Source organism: Grus americana, chromosome 5 (assembly GCF_028858705.1).
Source record: "Grus americana isolate bGruAme1 chromosome 5, bGruAme1.mat, whole genome shotgun sequence".
Lineage (NCBI taxonomy): Eukaryota > Metazoa > Chordata > Aves > Gruiformes > Gruidae > Grus > Grus americana.
Genome location: NC_072856.1, coordinates 54,189,633 through 54,204,888, shown reverse-complemented (window position 1 = coordinate 54,204,888; position 15,256 = coordinate 54,189,633). Strand labels below are relative to the sequence as shown.

At 42.3% G+C, this 15,256-nt stretch overlaps 1 protein-coding gene across 2 annotated transcripts; it reads left to right on the top strand.

Moving 5' to 3' along the window:
* The first annotated feature begins 268 nt into the window (after positions 1 to 268).
* On the top strand, positions 269 to 8,139 carry LOC129206979 (alpha-1-antiproteinase-like). Of its 2 annotated transcripts, XM_054827224.1 has the most exons (5): positions 269 to 494; positions 3,714 to 4,376; positions 5,281 to 5,551; positions 6,200 to 6,347; positions 7,177 to 8,139. In XM_054827224.1, exons 2-5 carry the CDS (start codon positions 3,731 to 3,733, stop codon positions 7,369 to 7,371), a joined length of 1,260 nt encoding a protein of 419 aa, XP_054683199.1. In that variant the 5' UTR covers positions 269 to 494; positions 3,714 to 3,730; the 3' UTR covers positions 7,372 to 8,139. The 2 variants fall into 2 exon arrangements, with proteins under 2 accessions (XP_054683199.1, XP_054683200.1); XM_054827225.1 differs by lacking the exon at positions 3,714 to 4,376 and having other exon boundaries at positions 383 to 494.
* Positions 8,140 to 15,256: the final 7,117 nt, after the last annotated feature.

Sequence of the window (15,256 nt, the reverse complement as noted above, 5' to 3'; positions counted from 1 at the left end):
GTCCACCTTCAAGCTGAAGATCAGGAGGAAGATTTGGCTCTGGTCAGACTTTGGAAGAGCCAAGCTGCTGTGATGTGTGTCTGCCAGCTCCGTGTGTGCTTCAGCACGGCACAGAAAGTCTGACTTCTGCCACCAAGAGTTCGCATCTGTTTCCAGTGGTTCCAGGCACAACCTCCTGGTTTCCAGTAGGGTCCTAATTACACAATGTTTGTGCTAAACTCCTCCATGCGGTCAGAGGCAACAGACAGAAAGTTGCAGCTTCTATTCAAATGGCTGAAGATTGTCAGCTCCATTGGCTGAATTGCAGAGATGATCCTCGGAAGCACTATTTCATCAATATTTGCTGTATTTCCTCCTTTTTTTTGGTTGGTTCTAATTTTTATCAGGTCTGTTTAATGTTTAACAGTGGAAATTAAGCAGAAGATGATGTAGCAGTATAAGTAACAGCGTGGAGGACAGCACGGTCAGCTGAATGCAGCAGGGCTTCTGATTGTGTAAGTACCTCACACGCATTTTTCTTAGAGACTTGCACCTGATGCTTTCTGTGGTTGGTGGAATTTTCATGTTAAGTTAATTTAATTTCTCTGCTTGTGACTTAGTTGTGTGTGGATGTTGCCATGAAATATTAGCCAAACATGCAAGGGACCAGTGGGACCTGCCGTTCTGGGGGAATACTCTTAGCCTGAAATTAGAATAAGATAACCCTTGAAGTCATGGGGACTTATTAAGTAGTCGGTAAACCAGAATGCTGATGAAATCACCTTTTAGGTTGGAAACAACCTTCACTGTGGCTTGAAATTAGCATAATCCCACTAGTGACTGAACAACCAGGTCCAATTTATAAACTCTTCTGGTGACTTAATGTAAAAAAACAACCATCCAATTGCTAAGGCCAGGCTCTCTAATTAGGACTGGGGTGAGTGTAGGGGATGGGTGGAAGGCCACAATTTAAATTTAATTACCCCTTTTATTCCCATAGACAAACTAATCTGTGGTTTGGCAGAGAATTTTTTTCTGAATTTCCAATTTGCATATAAAAAATACAGCCCAGATTTAATAAAGCATTTCCAGTTTCTTCAGCTTTGACACGGTAACAAAAAATATTCACAGATGGAATTTTCTAATTTCAAAATGTTGAAATTACTGTGATTAACATATCTAAAGGGAGAAGTATGTGAGGAAAATTTGATGGCAATATTCAGTATTTTACAGCTTCTGGCAGAAGTACTTTAATATTTTTATAGAGAGATGTGATACTAAGAGAAGTTTTTTAATCGATCTGTTATAGTAGAAGTTAAAACAGAGCCATGCCTAATATAAGCTTGTGGCTGACAAACCATACTATCCTCCAGAAATTCTTTGAAATTTAGGTTAATCTCTATTTGGACACACGAAGTGGACAGACAAAAAATATCCTATACTTAACTTCAGTGTCCAATATCTCAAATAACTAGAGAAAAACAGTCTATGAAATGTTAAACAGCAAGTACTTTTGAAACACCTTCTGTACTACTCTGTTGCTTCATTTGTCTGCAGTACATAAGGCTTGGGGGGTTTTTTAGCTGGGGGAAGAGGGATAGTTCTGCTTAAAAGAGATGCAAATAGTTGAATCATATTCACATCCAGGACCATACTCCATCTTTTCGTTTAAGGAAATTAAAATCTATTTAGCATTACCCCTTCTTACTGCAGGTCACTGCAGTGGTCACTGTCTGCTTTCACATATACTCAGCATACTCAGATCCTAGCAATATGAGAACACACAGCTAGTATATAACTTTGCTATAAAAATAAGACAGACGACCATACCAATTAAAAAAATAAAGCAGCTGGTGGATCACCAAGAATCCTGGAACTTGGGCTGCCCTCAGAAACTCTATCTAAATCTTGTTTAGGTAGCAGATACAGTCACCTTTCACATCTGGGAAAGAATATGGGACCAAGAGGACTTCACCTTGGCAGGACATAGGAAAATGCATTCCTGGAAGAGAAGGGTATAAACAGGCTGTGCTGGCTGGAAACCTGAAGAGGAGCCATAACAGTAGAAAAGTTCTAGAAATGTTTTCACATAGAAGCTGTGAGGGCAAAAAGCTTATTTTCATAGATAGCTTGTTACGCTTCTGAAGAAGGTTTATATGAGATGCTTCCCCAGAACAGCAGGGAACTGAAATCAGTAAACTAGAGACTTGCTCCAGCTCCTATGGAGGGGAGGAGGGTCGTGTGAAGAATATCATGTCGGCATTAGGAGAATAAGCATAACAAAGAAACTTGTCATCTCCAAGGGGATTAATCAAGTCCTTTGATTTCCAAATAGGATCTGTGGTCCTCTTTTCCTCTTGGGCCCAGGTGGTTCTTGTGTCTCTGGAGGGAGAGACACATCCCACGCAGGTTATATCATAGAATCATATCATAGAATGGTTTGGGTTGGAAGGGACCTCAAAGATCATCTAGTTCCAACCCCCTGCCATGGGCAGGGACACCCTCAACTAGGCCATGTTGCCCAAAGCCCCATCCAACCTGGCCTTGAACACTTCCAGGGATGGGACATCCACAACCTCTCTGGGCAACCTGTTCCAGTACCTCACCACTCTAAGAGTAAAGAATTTCTTTCTAACATCTAATGTAAATAGACCCTCCTTCAGCTTAAACCCATATCCCTCACCATCTTTCCTGTAGGCCCCTTCAGGTACTGGAAGGCTGCAATTAGCTCTCCCTGGAGCCTTCTTTTCTCCAGGCTGAACAACCCCAACTCTCTCAGCCTGTCCTCACAGGAGAGGTACTCCAGCCCTCTAATCAGCTTCGTGGCCTCCTCTGAGCTCTCTCCAACAGTTCAATGTCTTTCTTGTACTGGGGCCAACAGGCCCACAGTAGTGAGGAGCAAGCCACCATTTAACAAATTACAAACACTTGTTGCAGCCTCCAAAAAGAGGGTCCCTTCATTCCAAACATGCACCCCATTATGTGGTGCAAACCTGCTGCTTCCCACATGTCTTTATGCCTACTTCTGAGTGCTCTATTGCCATGGCACAGGGTGTTCCAGGCTTCTGCCTTGAATTTTGCCTTGAAGTTTATGTAGATGACTTTCATCCATCACTTATCAGCTGTGGCCAATGATTGGCTATGTGAGTAAGTAACCATGAAGTAAACAGGGGTGTGAATTTAATGAGCATTGGATAGTCCATGATAACTGTCTGTGTGTGTGCTGCTGCTGCCCTGATGAAAGTGAGGGAATTTATCCCACTTCCAGTGAGAAGTGAGCTGCCTGACATTTGTTCACATTTCCCAAACTGCATTTGGGCAGGTACTGTGGAGTATTTGATGTCTTTGAAACCCACACCCTGTCTTACCTCATGGTAACTTGTTTGTTTAGGTGTACTCTGTAGGAAACAATGACCCAGGGAAGATAATGTCATTGTTAATAGAGTTTATTGTGGACTTTGGCTCTATACTTTCATTGTCAATGAAGAATTGCCTTTTTAGGGCAGTTACGATGGAATATTATGGTTTTATTCTGATTGACATTTTAATTTATAATTTGGTTGAATTTATTAATGACATTTGACCTTGTGTCCATGGGCACTTTAAATATCCTATGTACATTAGATCTTTACAGTTGTACTATGTAATATTTATGCTAACAAACTATTCATTATTTCTACTACCAATCTCATCATTACCATCTGCTCATCTAATGACTGTTTATTTTGTGACAGAATAATTTGAAAAGAAGATGAAGTACCTCCTCTGCCTGTGTTTACTCCTTGCTGTTCTTTGTGCTGTAACCCATTGCTACCATGAAGACATTTGCCATGAAGTCAATAATACGAATCTGCGCGATGGAACAGAAAATTTATTAACATATAACTGTGACAAGCAAGGCTCTAACTATGCAGATTTTGTATTTAGATTTTACAAGCAAGCTATATCAAAAGAAGCTGATAAAAATGTTTTCTTTTCTCCCATAAGCATCTCTACTGCCTTTGCCATGTTGGCTGTTGGTGCCAAGTCAACCACCTTGTCTCAGATTTTTGAAGGACTGGGCTTTGACGGTCTGACTGAGACTCGCATACATGATATACATGAAAGTTTCCATAAAGTTTTAGCAGTACTGAACTGTGCTGATGTTAACATCACATTAAATATAGGGAATGCTCTTTTTACAGCTATTGGGTATGAACCACAGGAGACATTTTTACAAAATACCAAAGAATTTTATGATGCAGATTTTTTTTCTAGCAATTTCCATAAACCAGAAGAAGCTAAGAAGCAAATCAATAAATATGTAGAGGAGAAAACCAAGGGGAAAATTCCTGAATTAATTGGTCATCTTAATTCAAATACTGTATTGGTTCTTGTTAACTACATTTATTTTAAAGGTAGATATTTAACATAATATTGTAATAGATGATTTTGATGCAAAACAAAAATTGTAGGGAATTCTCAATGATTCATTAGCAGAGTGACTATTTAGGAAAGAACTAAACTGTGCAAGACCTTCAAAGTAAAGATTAGCTCTGCCCAAAAGCAAGGTATCTGATTGTTGAGAAATATTGATTGCTTGATTTTGGCCCAGGTTGCCTGAAAGCTGTGGACAGAGAAGTCCCACTCTAGTGGACTGCCTCATAGCCAGGGACCCACTGCGTGCAGTATCGCTGCTCTGAGGGCATAATGACTAAAGATGTTTCCGAGCTCTCTATGCTGACTGTATGTGCCAGTCAAACTTAGTGGACTGACATCCTTGCACTTCCAGGGTCCCCAGTGTTATGGTAGATCTATTAGATATGCTACATGAAAACTTGGGACGTAGCATTTTAAGGGTCTGTGCTTCTGGAACCCTGCTTGAATGTTAGGATCCTTTATTCTGGTGATGAATTCCTCACCAGGCTGAGTGCAGTCAGCTCGCATTGGGTATAGCTTAGCAGGAAACACATAACAAGATCCTGTGGCTGAAAGTTTAAGTGGTTGAATTTAAATGTTATAAAAGGTACAAGTGATGGGAGCATATTGCTACAATAGAAGGAGGACTCTCTCAATAGGTCCTTATCAATCCTTGGTTGTTTTTCAGCGAGACAGGACATACTCAAACTAACTATGCTGAACTTACTGCACAGCAAAAATACTTTATTGTGTGTTATGCAGGAGATTGAAGATATTTAGTGATGCTTTTCTTCCATAAACAGCCCTACAGTGTCCTAACATTTAAATTGATCTGATTTATATCAGAATTTTTTTATGATCATCACATGTTTGAGTGCAACGTCTTCTCTTTTCCCCCATTAGCTGCCTGGGAAACATATTTTGATCCTTTGCGTACATATGAGGATGATTTTTTTGTGAACACAAATGCATCTGTCAGAGTCAACATGATGCAGCGTGACAGTAACTATGACACTTACTACGACCAGGATCTCTCTTGTGAGGTGGTAGAGCTCCCTTACCAGGGCACTGCACGAGCATTGCTCATCCTGCCTGATGATGGAAAGATGAAGCAAGTGGAAGATGCTCTCTCCAAGGAAAGTGTTTGTAAATGGGATAACAAACTTGAGACCAGGTAACTCTAGGTAGATGGATTACTATATTTGAGGACACATTATTATTTTTAAGAGAAAGCATTAGTTTGACATCTCCTCCTCCTGGATATAGTGTCCTGATTTCATAAAGCGGGTTTTTAAGTGATTCCCAAGACAAGTCAGAGCAGAGCATAACTGATAAGCAACCACAGGCTCTCTGACCTGACAGAAGGGAACACAGCATTGCAACAACTGCCTCAAGACTTGCTTGGCTACCTTTTGGCTACCATACCTCTTCTTTCATGGTGCTAACATAATTCATTTGCTTCACCGTGTCTTAGATTTTATCCTCATTTTCCCTTATTTTAGCCTTCCCGCAGCTGGTCTGCTTACTCTCTGTAGCCCTGTAGCTACAAAACTCTGCTAGATGTGCATGCCTTGGCAGTGGGGTGTAAGAGCGGCAATAAAGAATTAGTTGATTTTTCCAAAATCAAAGAGAGAATGTAGATACAAGAAGACGCCATATCTCTCTGGATGCCAGAATTGCTCAGGGAATATGAATGCCACCATCAAACATATTAGTAATCAAAAGAATGCTTTTAAGTGTCACTGAATTGCATACTATCCAGCCTGCTGGCTGAAACAAGGCTGCAAAGCTTCACTGCTGTTTCGTTTTCTTTGTTCAACAGGAGATTAGATCTGCGGTTACCAAAGATTTCTATTAGTGGATCTTATGATGTTAAAAACCTGTTCAAGGAAATGGGCATTACAGAAGTATTCTCTAGTAATGCTGATCTGTCTGGAATTAGTGGCAGCCGTGATCTTCAGGTTTCACAAGTAAGTGGACAGAGCTGATGATGGGGCAGTGGTTGGTTTCTCTGATCAGTTATATCTGGCGTTCTTAAAGACTTGTTTTCCCTCCTTGTCTTACTGAAGTTATAAGTGAAACTCACAGTGATATGTAGGGACTTGCTTAGTAATTGTGCTTTTCTAGAGAGAGTGTCTTCTGTCCCACCTTTGTATTATTTTAATATTGCTATTAGAAGGCTGGATATTAAGTATATGGAAAAGTTGGACAAGATTTTAAATGATTTCTTGGCACTGGAATATGATTTTTGACATGTGATTGTGTCAAGGAAATTATAAATGAGGAATATATTATGATATTTGTGTTGATTAGTACCTATTCTTTTAATATTCTCAAAGTTTCCAGGAAACTTCCAGTTTGCAGTAGCAGAATTTCACCATGTCAGTTTAAGCTACAACTTAATGTGGTAAAGATACCAAATACTGCCCTTGTATTAGCATTTAAATGGCAGTCTTCCATTAACCTTGGAATAACAGAGAAAGTGTTGCTAGTGGAAGTCCAAACCATCTAATAAAATAAACCAGCTAGTGCATGGACTGTTATTATCCCCGTCTACTCAGCACTGGTGAGGCTGCATCTACAGTGCGTCCATTTCTAGTTTTGGCCCTCTCTATTCAGTCCTGACATGGAAAACACTCCTGTTGCAGGCTGTTGGAGATTTACCATACAAGAAAGTTTGGTCCACTGGATTTTATCACTCCTTTCTTCTCCTAAACATTCCATAAGAAGAGCATTTATCTTCACCTCCTGCTTGCTGTCCCATATATAAACCACAGCATTTGCTCCTCTTCCCTGCAGGCAATTCACAAGGCGGTGCTGGAAGTTGATGAGGCTGGAACTGAGGCTGCAGGAGCCACAGCCATAATCCTTACCAGAGTCCTCCGTCCTTCTGCTACCATCATATTCAACAGACCCTTCATTATATTGATTTCTGACAAAGCAACCGGCACTACACTTTTCATGGGGAAAATTGTTGATCCTACTAAGAAGTAATTGCTGAGTTACTGGGCATGCTGGTATTCAACATGAGTTAATAATGGCTACAGTGTTTGCACGTGGGGCTTACTTAGTGCTATTAACTACTCTCTGATTTAGGGATATTCAGATGTAAATGAGGAATATCCTTATCAAATTAAAAAGAATTGTAAAAAAAAAAACCAAAAACCAAACCACCACTAACTGACAGTTTTTTAATGTAACATTTTCCACAGTTGAATAATTGAATTTATTTCCAAATTTTCCTTGGAAAACAGTTTTTTGTAAAGTCTGATGTTATTTTGACAAGTGAATTCTCTCTGCTAAGCAGTTTTGTCCAGACTGCTTTCAGTGCTGGGTTACTCACCAGAAGCTTTATCCCAACAGGGAACAAGTGCTTTGCAATTCTATTATGTCTTCTCCAGGACTTGTTGATGATCAGTATTCACCAGAGATGGCCCCTACAGAGTCCCTTCTTCCTTCCATAGCTCTTTGCTTCCTAGGCCATTGTTGTTTACCCTAAACCAACTCGATCTTTCTCACATGTTCCAACTCTTTGCCTAGGACATCTTAAAAAAACACTGACAAAAAAGGGAAAATCCCTGAGACAATAGACTTATTCTGCTGCAGTACTCATTGTGTGGTTTTGCAGTACACGGGATCAGCAAAAAATTTTGAGATACAGTGGCATTAGACATAAACTACCAAAGAATTGTCCTGCAACAATGTCATCCATGAATTATTGCTATGGCTGATGAATAAAATAAACATTGTCATTTAAATCCATCCCTTAAGGACTGACTCCAGTCTCTTGCTATCATTCTATAAATCCTTTAAAATCAACAAAAACCTTCAGTCACTCTTATTAACATAGCAGGACGTCTGTAAAATATGTTTTAAAGGCTGTTAAATGAGTCCAGCTTTTCTCATATGGAGATGGCGACTCTTTGCATTCTCTCCTTATATGCCTACTCCGGTAAAACCTGTTTTCAAGAAATACACAAGCACTGTCTTGCTGCTGTGGGTCTGCATATCACCCACTCTCAGTGCAGTGGAGCGCCGGGGCCTGGTGTTCAGCTGAACCCTATAGCAAAGCCTTTATCACGCAGCTGCTGCCTCAGGGAGATGCTGACTCCTGCTTTGACAGTTGCTCTCCCACTGCACTGCTTTGACTTGTGCATATTGACCCTGGATACATTTTTTGCAAGTGGAGTTTAGTCCCTGTCCCTGGGAAGATGATGCTCCTGAATGCACGTTGCTTATTTCTACAGTGGTCCTGGCAATGTGCTGTGAGCACTGCGAAGGTGATGCAAGCCCCAAATCAACAAACCAGCTCCCCACCCCTGACATCTCTCTGGCCCTCTGACCTATTCTCCCAAACTGGTCCACCCTGCACAGAGGTGCTTTACTGAGACACATCAGTGCTTGTAGCATGGGTTTGGTGTATGGGTGGCTATGCTTCTGACTCAAGGGGACTTGGAGACTGCTTCCTTACATGAGTCCCTTTGCTCCAAGCCGCAAGAACTCAGTGGAAGCCCTGAGCTATTGCTTCTGCTGGGGCAAGATACCATCAGTCAGTGGACTGGGAGATACCACGCCTCTGTGCGAAGCAGCGGCTTTTACAGAGTTGAGATCAATGATAACTTGGTGTGGTGTGAGGCAGCCTGCTCTGTGGTGGCTGTGTGAACTCTACAAGAGCTGGGAGCAGCTCCAGCGAGATCCCACCCTGATAAATTGATGCACCAGTACTGATTAGAAGGTAGGATGGTGAGATTTTTATCAGAGAGGGGTGGCAGAAAAACAGGTTCTCACCCTATTGCTAAAGGGAAAGAGGTTAGGAAAAATCTCATGGTTGCTAGGACAGAGCAGAGGCTTTGGGAAATAACATATGGAGCAACTTCCTGCCCCATCTACCTTCCAGGCCTTTACTTTTGAGAGTGGAGGCAAGGAAATGCAGGAGGAGACCTGCACTGGGAGTTTTCACACTGGAGTGTGAGTGACTGCTCCTGGCAAAAGTATCAAACCTTTGAATGCTGGATGGGTTTGGGTGGTATCTACCAAGATGTGGGGCACCACCACAGTTGTCCTCCAGTTGAGGATCGTCATGCTCCAGACTGGCAGGTTGGCCTGAGCTGTGGCAGGGACCTGGAGAGGAAAAAGGGATTGTCCCAAATCTCTCTGGAAGGGAAGAATGTGGGGATGACAGGAAACAACTTAGTCTTGTGCCGTATATACGTGGAAGGCACAAAAATGCCTATAGTTCACAGTATGGAGCCTGGGGACTGAACATACCTGGCTGATGCTGCTCTCAGCATAGTCCTGAAGATGTTCTTTTGGAACCGGACAATTCTGCAAAGTTTTTGTGGAGAGAAGGGGCATTTTGTCCTAATTCTAAGAAAATCTAATTGTGTTGGTCTGCCTTGCATCGTTTGTCCTTGCTGCTTTTGTCTGTGTGATAGGGAATGTTCCTCTTCATGCTATCTAATTGTATTAATGGTAGAGAAGGAAAGGAAGGATCCTGATAGAAATAAACTAAAATTTTCATTTAGGGACTGTGTATTCATTCTGTATGTGGTAAACACATGTATTTTATGGTGTCTTTCATTCATTTGTAGGCGATTTTGTTATCACCCTTCAATCTTCCACTGCAACAAAACCAGCCCTGATTAGGACAGCTTAATCCCACACATGCATTCTCTTGGTCTATGAGACAGCTGGAACCAAACTAAGCCCTCAAAGAGAACTAGAGCTTCTTTATACCCTACTGTCATCCACCTGACTTTCTGTAGTGAGAGTCATCAGAAGGGGGCAATACAGCTTACAGTGGAGTATGTGACCACCTATCATAAACATCCAAAATAAAAGACATGCTGTGGATCCATTAGCCCTGACCTGACATGCTTACAGGAAGCTCTGAGGAAAAGGACTTACCTTAAGAGAGCGTATCTCAGCTGAGAACCCCTCTGAGGGAAGATGGACCCATTGGGCTGGGTCCCTGAAGGGCAGCTAGCTGTGCCCCAGCAGACCTGAGTGCCAGACTTCTCCTGGCAGCCACTGAGCCATGCGGGAGACAGTAAGTTTGTTCTATCTGACCTTGTTTATGGTCCACTGGGACTCTGTTTGCTCATGAGATAGCTTCTGTCAGTAAAGCTCTTTGCTTTTTCCCGTGGCAGAGTCCACGTGGTATGTTGTCGCAAACCATGAAGCAGTGGGATTTCAGGGCTAATGTGGTATGTGTCCAATGCGTTTTACCTTTCATCAGCAAGGAAAGGAGCTGACTCAATGCCATACGGCACAAAGCAATCAGACAGTCACAGAAATACCAGTTGCTCACATAAGCCCTGCTATTCAGATGCTACCATTACTATGGACTTTCCTTTTTTTTTCCCAGCTACACAATTGGAGCCTCAACCTGGTATCTGAAGAACTTGCCCTTGAATAGGCACACCAGCCCTCTCCCCACAGCTGTGTTATCCGTTCAGCCCTTGATTGCTGCTACTATTTCAAGAAAATGGGAATTCACCCAGATGTAAGCCAACTCTGTTCTAATTGTTTCAGTAGATTCAGTACAACAAAAGCAGTAGGCTTTTTCCCTGTACTCACACTCATTTCAAGCAGAGAATCACTAAGCTCTTAAAAACCTGATGATTATGATAGTTCCTGGGCAGGGTGGTTTTTGACTGTGGATTCTGAGAACCAGGAGTACCTGTATGGCAGCTACAAGGCAGTCTCAGCGTCTTACAACCCAGCTCATCTTTGACATCAGTCTAGGTAGCTTTTGGAGGTATAAAAAAATCCTCATAGCAGTGTTACTCCCTAATCCAGCATTAAAGTCTTGTCTCCAAAGCAGAGGCACTAGAGTTTCCCAGCAGAAAAAAGTGCAAGCGAAACACGAACATTTTAAAATCCAAATGTTTCTCTGAAAGCAATGGGAGCTAGAATGAGTGCAAATTCTCAAGAGCGAAGGAGCATGAAGACCACCATGGGCTATGTATCTCTGAGTCCTGTGACACATCCTCCAAATCTTACTCATCCATCCAACATCCCCTGTTGGGTAGTTCACCTCTGCCCTTACCTACACGGGGCTGCTTTCGTTAGATTTAAACTGAGCACGTGTATGATATGATCCATTCCCTATAAACTGTTAGCAAGCAAAGACTGATCTGGAAACATCCTTTATTAAGTTCCCAGTCCCAGGTATAACAGAGAATCCATTTTTAAATAACTTGGTAATTGTGCTTTCCTCAGACTAACAGTTTTAAAGAGAACAATATAATTCATTCATTTCATGTGGATGTCCTTGAGTATGATTAATACCCTGGTTACACAAACTCAGCTCAGTGCTGATGTTGCTGCAAATGACTTTGCTGGCTTCTTGCAAAACAGAATTTCCATGATGAAAGTAGCTTTTCAGTTCAATCCTACCCCTGGAGATGAATTTATTAGAAGTGAATTAGCCTGATTTATACAAATGAGTCTTTATTTCTCTTAATTTTGACTGCATTCAGTTTCTTTTCCATAAGCCATCTGGAACAAAAATACTTATGATTTATTACTTTACTAAACAAGAACATACCCTTTGTGGTTGGAAAACCTCTGTTAACAGCAACGTGATGCTCTTATGGAAGGTCTGAAGAAGGCTTTGCGTGACTTGTGCAAATATCTTATGAAGGAAAAGTTGCTACATTGTTTACTATGTCTCATGTAGGAAACACAGCCCAAGCAGAAGATGCTCTGCTGAAGGAAAATTTTTGAAAGGAAAAAACAACATAGAATAAGGTAATTCAGTAAGTGTTGTAGTCATCATAAGAACTTTGGTTGCAGCCAAAACTCCGAGCAAGAGAAAACATCTGTGCACAGAAGAGATGAAAGATGTGATGAAAAGTAGGTCCTAAAATGCAAATGAATGCAAAAGTGGGCATATGCCTAGAGCTCATTTGGGTTTGCTATTCACACCGATGCAGGTTCTTTAGCTATCAAAAAAGCTATATCTCTCATATTCAAGGGACAGATACTGGAATATACAACTATGATTTATTTTCTGTTCCTGTATCATCTATCTTTCAAGTCTGAGCTCTATCCCTCTGGTAAATCTTATAGATGAAATTTTAAGACATCTTGGGCCTCAATTGCACCAGCCAGAGATTACTACCTCATGCCCATGTCTGTCATTGTGTCATTGCTGTGTGTCACAGTCTTGACGTATTCACAGTTGTGTCAAAGGTGACTGAGAAGAGGCATCAAATAGAGGCAAATATGCTCCAGCCTTTCTAGGTTGTCAGGGTGGGAAAGATTTTTGTGTTGGGTTTGCGTGGCAAGGTTTTGGTAGCGGGGGGGGCTACAGGGGTGGCTTCTGTGAGAAGCTGCTAGAAGCTCCCCCTGTGTCTGACAGAGCCAATGCCAGCCGGCTCCAAGACGGGCCCGCCGCTGGCCAAGGCCAAGCCAATCAGCGCCTCTGTGATAACATATTTAAGAAGGAAAAAAAACAGTTAGGGAGAGCTTTTGCAGCCTGAGAGAGGAGTGAGAAGATGTAAGAAACTCTGCAGACACCAAGGTCAGTGCAGAAGGAGGGGGAGGAGGAGCTCCAGGCGCCGGAGCAGAGATCCCCCTGCAGCCCCTGGTGAAGACCATGGTGAAGCAGGCTGTCCCCCTGCAGCCCATGGAGGAAGGATGAGGGGGTGTAGAGATTCCACCTGCAGCCCGTGGAAGACCCCACGCTGGAGCAGGTGGAGGCACCTGAAGGAGGCTGTGGCCCGTGGGAAGCCCACGCTGGAGCAAGTTCCTGGCAGGACCGGTGGACCCGTGGAGAGAGGAGCCCACGCCAGGGCAGGTTTGCTGGCAGGACTTGTGACCCCGTGGGGGACCCACGCTGGAGAAGTTTGTGAAGGACTGTCTCCCATGAGAGGGACTCCATGCTGGAGCAGGGGAACGATGAGAGGAGTCCTCCCCCTGAGGATGAAGAAGCGGCAGAAACAACGTGTGATGAACTGACCGTAACCCCCATTCCCCGTCCCCCTGTGCCGCTGAAGGGAGGAAGGTTGAAGCTGGGAGTGAAGTTGAGCCCGGGAAGATGGGAGGGGTGGGGGGAGGTGTTTTAGGAGTTGATTTTATTTTCTCATTGCTCTACTCTGTTTTGCTTAGTAATAAATTAGATGAATTCCCTCTCTCAGTTCAGTCTGCTTTGCTCGTGACAACAATTAGTGAGTGATCTCTCCCTGTCCTTATCTCAACCCCTAAGCATTTCATTATGCCTTTTCTCCCCTGTTTAGTGAATGAGGGGAGTGAGAGAGCGGCTCTGGTGGCCACCTGGCCTCCAGCCAGGGTCAACCTACCACAATGGTGCAGTAATTATGACAGAAAGCCTATGTAGGCACAGCCTGAATACCAAAGTGTCTTGTGTTAATGTAAGCCACCGATGGAAATGGGATTGGGCTGACCTGCCAGAATGTGAGCTGCAGAGGCTAAAGGCCAACCACAGTCTCTTCTTTTGCCTCTGTTGAAACAGAAGAGAATTCTTGCATTAAACCATCCCAGTGACCCATCAGGATCCTCAACAGCCCAAAAGCTTACAGCGTCAGAGACTTGTTTTAGAAAAGGGATATCAGCAATTGAATCATATCATAAACTTCATTTTATTGAAAATATTAATTCAGCTAGCTGATCTGCCTTCTGCTTCTTCACTATGGCCAACAATATTGATCTATTAAATAAGAACAAATTAAAAGAATTTGCAAAGTTTAGCTCTAATACTTGCTATCCGGCTTTGGGAGCAAAAAACTTCAAGTATAATTCCAAAATATCTACTTAAGGGATTTTCTTAGTGCTTGTTTAAGGCCATGCCTACAACAAAAAGATAAATAATGTAAGGCATCGGTTTAAATTTAAATAGTAAAGCCAAGAGGTTTCTCTGTGTAGACAACTTCATTCCAAAACAAGAACTTTTATTCTCTGGTGAACTTGTCACTCTAAAAGTTGTTTGCATAAGATGATACCCTCGTACACCAAGAAAAGAAAGTCTGTAGGGCAAATTCTTCTGTGAAAAAGTAATCATTTCAGTATACCAGTTGTGAATAAGATCCTTGCAAGAAACCAAGCTTTTAGTGCAACTCTGCTACACTGCTTTCTGCAGGTAGAACTGTGAGTATGGAGCCTTGAGTTCTGGGGATTATAGGAAAAGGAGCCCTGTGCCACCATCTTCTGGTAAAATCAAGGAATGGACATGACAAATTCGGTCTCATTTTTAAACCAGAAAGAACAGTAGCTTTCTGGCTTGCTGTTACTGTGTCAGTGGGTATTTTGATTTTATTGTTAAGTTTTAGCTGCAGATTGTGAAATGCTATACTTGAACTGACTGCTGTCACTCAAGAGTAAGAGTTTGGTGTTATGGTAGGTAATTCATATATAGATGAGCTCAGTAGTGGGGAAGGAGGCAAATTAAATATTAGAAATTGTTGGGAAAGAAAAAACAGCAAATCAGATAGGAACACTGGGCCACTGTCTAAATCTCTGGATCATCCACACATGGATTAGAGCATGTAATTCTGGTCCTACAATAACAGAAAGGATAAATGAGAACTGGAAAATCTTTAGAAAAGGGTGCTAAGGGTAATCAAAGGTCTGGAACAGCTCCTGTTTGAGGTAGCAGAAAAAGAGACAACTTAGGGGGCATAAAGAAGGCAAGAATTATTTATAGTACAGATTGGGGGAATGGAGACAATGTTCACCATTGCCACATCTAATGCCAGAGCTACAAACCATCACATAAAGCATGTAGGAGCCAGGTTCAGAGCTAATAAGAAAAAGTGGTTCTGCACACAGCAGACAGTGTATGTGGAGTGGCACATTGCAGGGTGATCCTGCAACCTCAAAGGTGTACCAGCCCAGTACTTATTCCTCATGTGCT

What these genes read in the sequence shown, in the direction of transcription:
- LOC129206979 (XM_054827224.1), top strand. Translation starts at nt 3,731, where the DNA reads ATGAAGTACCTCCTCTGCCTGTGTTTACTCCTTGCTGTTCTTTGTGCT. An exon ending in GATAACAAACTTGAGACCAG is followed by an intron (nt 5,552 to 6,199) that starts GTAACTCTAGGT and finishes TTTGTTCAACAG; the next exon opens with GAGATTAGATCTGCGGTTAC. An exon ending in GTGATCTTCAGGTTTCACAA is followed by an intron (nt 6,348 to 7,176) that starts GTAAGTGGACAG and finishes TCTTCCCTGCAG; the next exon opens with GCAATTCACAAGGCGGTGCT.